The sequence below is a fragment of the Arachis hypogaea genome, chromosome 15 (genome assembly GCF_003086295.3).
Source record: "Arachis hypogaea cultivar Tifrunner chromosome 15, arahy.Tifrunner.gnm2.J5K5, whole genome shotgun sequence".
Taxonomy (NCBI): Eukaryota; Viridiplantae; Streptophyta; class Magnoliopsida; order Fabales; family Fabaceae; genus Arachis; species Arachis hypogaea.
In genome coordinates, this window is record NC_092050.1 from 153,371,093 (window position 1) to 153,373,984 (window position 2,892).

The 2,892-nt window shown below is 42.5% G+C and overlaps 1 protein-coding gene across 1 annotated transcript; it reads right to left on the minus strand.

Moving 5' to 3' along the window:
- Nucleotides 1-1,007: 1,007 nt before the first annotated feature.
- Nucleotides 1,008-2,892, minus strand: LOC112751445 (protein ROH1A-like). Its single transcript, XM_025800591.3, has one exon. The coding sequence runs from the start codon at nt 2,589-2,591 to the stop codon at nt 1,407-1,409; it is 1,185 nt and encodes a 394-aa protein (XP_025656376.1). The 5' UTR covers nt 2,592-2,892; the 3' UTR covers nt 1,008-1,406.

Consider the following 2,892-nt stretch of genomic DNA (forward strand, 5'->3'; position numbering starts at 1 on the left):
GACAAAGATTCCAAAGATGAAATACGTTTAAATATTCTGATATAAAAGACAATGCAAATTCAAAATGCAAAGAGATGATAGCAACAAGCCAACAACAACAAGAAAAATTTTGTGCTATAACTACATCTACTAAGACTGCATGTTTTGAAATGGTTCTCAAACTTACTAAACTTTCTGAATAAAGTGAATATAGTCAAAACCTGTAAATTATGACAAAATCTATACTCTATAACCTTTGTCAATTTTTGGCATACTACTGCTAATCTAATTTACGTTATTGAAATCACATTTCAATTTTGATTGTTATTTTCCAGAGTTAATTAAGGATGACAGATTTCTGCAAAACATATAATGACTTGCAGGTCTAGCTATGCTGATATAAATAAAAGCTCCAACTTAAGGAACTAAGTGTAAGGTATAATTATATTTTTTTTCCGATCGGTATAAGTTTTGTAGTAGTGGGCATGTAGAAATCCAGTTATTTTACGCTAGGCCCTCAAATTCGTTATCTAGTGCAGAGTGTTGACTGCTCTAGTGCTCCCTCCAAACTTTTGATTGCTGACTTTCACTAAAAAATGTGGATAATAACATATCACTGTACGTTTTCTGCTTAAAATATATGATCATCGTTGACATGTACATGGGAGAAAAACTTAATGAATTTTAGATCCAATCTTACCTTCCCTCTGACCTATTCAACGTAGTTCCTATGAAATTGTCATGCAACCACTGGTCATTAATAATATACCAATGTACCATCATTTTCAGATGTACTAGACAATTAATACTAGCTCCTTTGGAACTGTAAAACTAAATGAAAAAAACATAAGTTAAAGTGAGCTTGTTAATAAGTGATATAATAAGGGAAAAACTTTTCCTTAATTTCTAGATAGATGCATGTCTTTCTTCCAACCTCAAGCAACATCTTTTTCGTTTTTTTTTCTTTACACAACAGAATACCATGGTTCTGAAAAACCGACCAGGCCTTAAGTTTTTAGTAAAGAATAGATAGAAAAATAAATAGAAAATCGATTAATAAAAAATAGATACAGCTAATTAAACAAGTTTTTAGCAAATGCAGCCGCAGGCAACCCCCTTAGAAGTAAAAGCAGCCCAAAAAGAAGAAGCTATAATGTTGATGTACAATGTAGGCAAATGCAGAAAGCAGCCTACCATAGTTAATGAAACATTAAAACAATCCATTAAGAAGACCAGCTTTGGAAATGACTAGGCTTTTCATACCTTGTAAAGAATTTTAAATTAACCCCCCACCCCCAGAAACCAACCTCGTTGAACTGTCCATGTTGGTTCTGAAAGTGCCCTTCACAAAGGGGGATTCTTTTAAACAAGAAAAATAAGGGAAAAAAAAGAGAGAGTGAAAAAGAGGGTGCCATTATGGAAGTTGTTTAGGAAGTGGGTATATTCAATTTGGCAGCTTGGTCCAACACATGAAGGAACTCAGTTCTGGTCCTGACAACTCTATGGAAGACCTCTCTAATCTGCAGCTGCAATGGCTCCAACCCTTCCTCCATCTTCCGGCATATATCAGCCAACTCCTCCACCTGCGCCTTAACTTCCTCCAATTTGTCCGCCTCCGCAGGGAACTGGAATGAGTCCGCAAAATCAAGGAGCCATTGCGCAATCTTCTCCATCTTCTGCATCTCCTCCAACAGCCCCACCGTGCCTTTCTTCTCCTTCTTCTTCCACTCCTCGGAGATCCTCTCCTGAAGCGCAGTGATGGGCTGGGCCCAGCTCAAATTTCTAGGCATCTGGAAGTGGGTCCCAAGCCCATTCCTCTCCTGGCATGGAAGCGCTGCAACCAATGTCCACAGAACGAAAACCAAAGCGGTGTTCATTATGAAAACAGGGAGGGCAAGGCCGGACGACTCGTTGCCACGTGGCGCTGCCAGGTTGGACGACATGGCGTGAATTTGCTTGACAGCAGACCAGTTCTTGGGCATGGTCCAGGAGAGGGAGCGGAAGGGAGCAGCGGCAGAGCGGTCCTTGTCCTTGTTGCCGCGACGGCCAAAGGAGCGGCTGCGCTCGGTGCCCTTGGTGATGCCGCCATCCTTGTCCTCGTGGAGCATGGCGCTGAGGAGAGCGGAGAGGGCCTTCTTGGCACGGCGGACCTGGCCGTCTCCGATGAGGGTCTGGTCAAGGGCAGAGAGGACGATTTCGGCGAGGCGCTGGATATTCCTGAGGGAATCGATTCCGAGGGAGACGGCATTGCAGACGTCGAGAGACTTGATGATGCGATCAAGGAGCTCAGGGAGGAGCTTGTCAAGAGGTGGCTTAGCGATCTGGAATGGGTCCCTTCCCATGAGGAGTACAGCCTTGAATTCTGCCTCGCAGCACAGAAACTCGTCTAGAAGCTTCCTCAGCCACCCGATGGACATGAATGCCTCCGGCTCATCCCTGCACGACAGTAGCTCCGCAAATCTCTCTGCTACCTGCCTCTGAAATAGCTCCATCTCCTCACACTCCATGTCGTGGGTGCCGTCCATTGACATCGATATCACTTGGTTCCTTCTAATGCTTATTCTCCCCAGGAACGATCCTTGGTTGTGGTTGTTTTCGGTCGTCGCAGGCATCTTCTTCTTCTTCTTCTGGAATCAATAAGGGGAGAAACTGAAAGAGAAACAGAAAGGAGGAAAGAAATAAGATTAGAGGTGTAAAGGAGAAGAGAGAACGCGGGAGTTATATAAATGGCCTATTTTTATGGTCAGAGGGAGTGCTGTCGTAGGACAAGACCGTTTCTCTTTTCTTTTTTTCTTATTTCTTTTCTGTTTTTGGGTCTACGCTGATTCGGTATTCTCTCATCTTCTTTCCGCAATGCCCTTCCTTTCTCTTCCTTTTTACATGGAAAGAGATTTTATATATATATATATATAT

What these genes read in the sequence shown, in the direction of transcription:
- LOC112751445 (XM_025800591.3), bottom strand. Translation starts at nt 2,591, where the DNA reads ATGCCTGCGACGACCGAAAACAACCACAACCAAGGATCGTTCCTGGGG.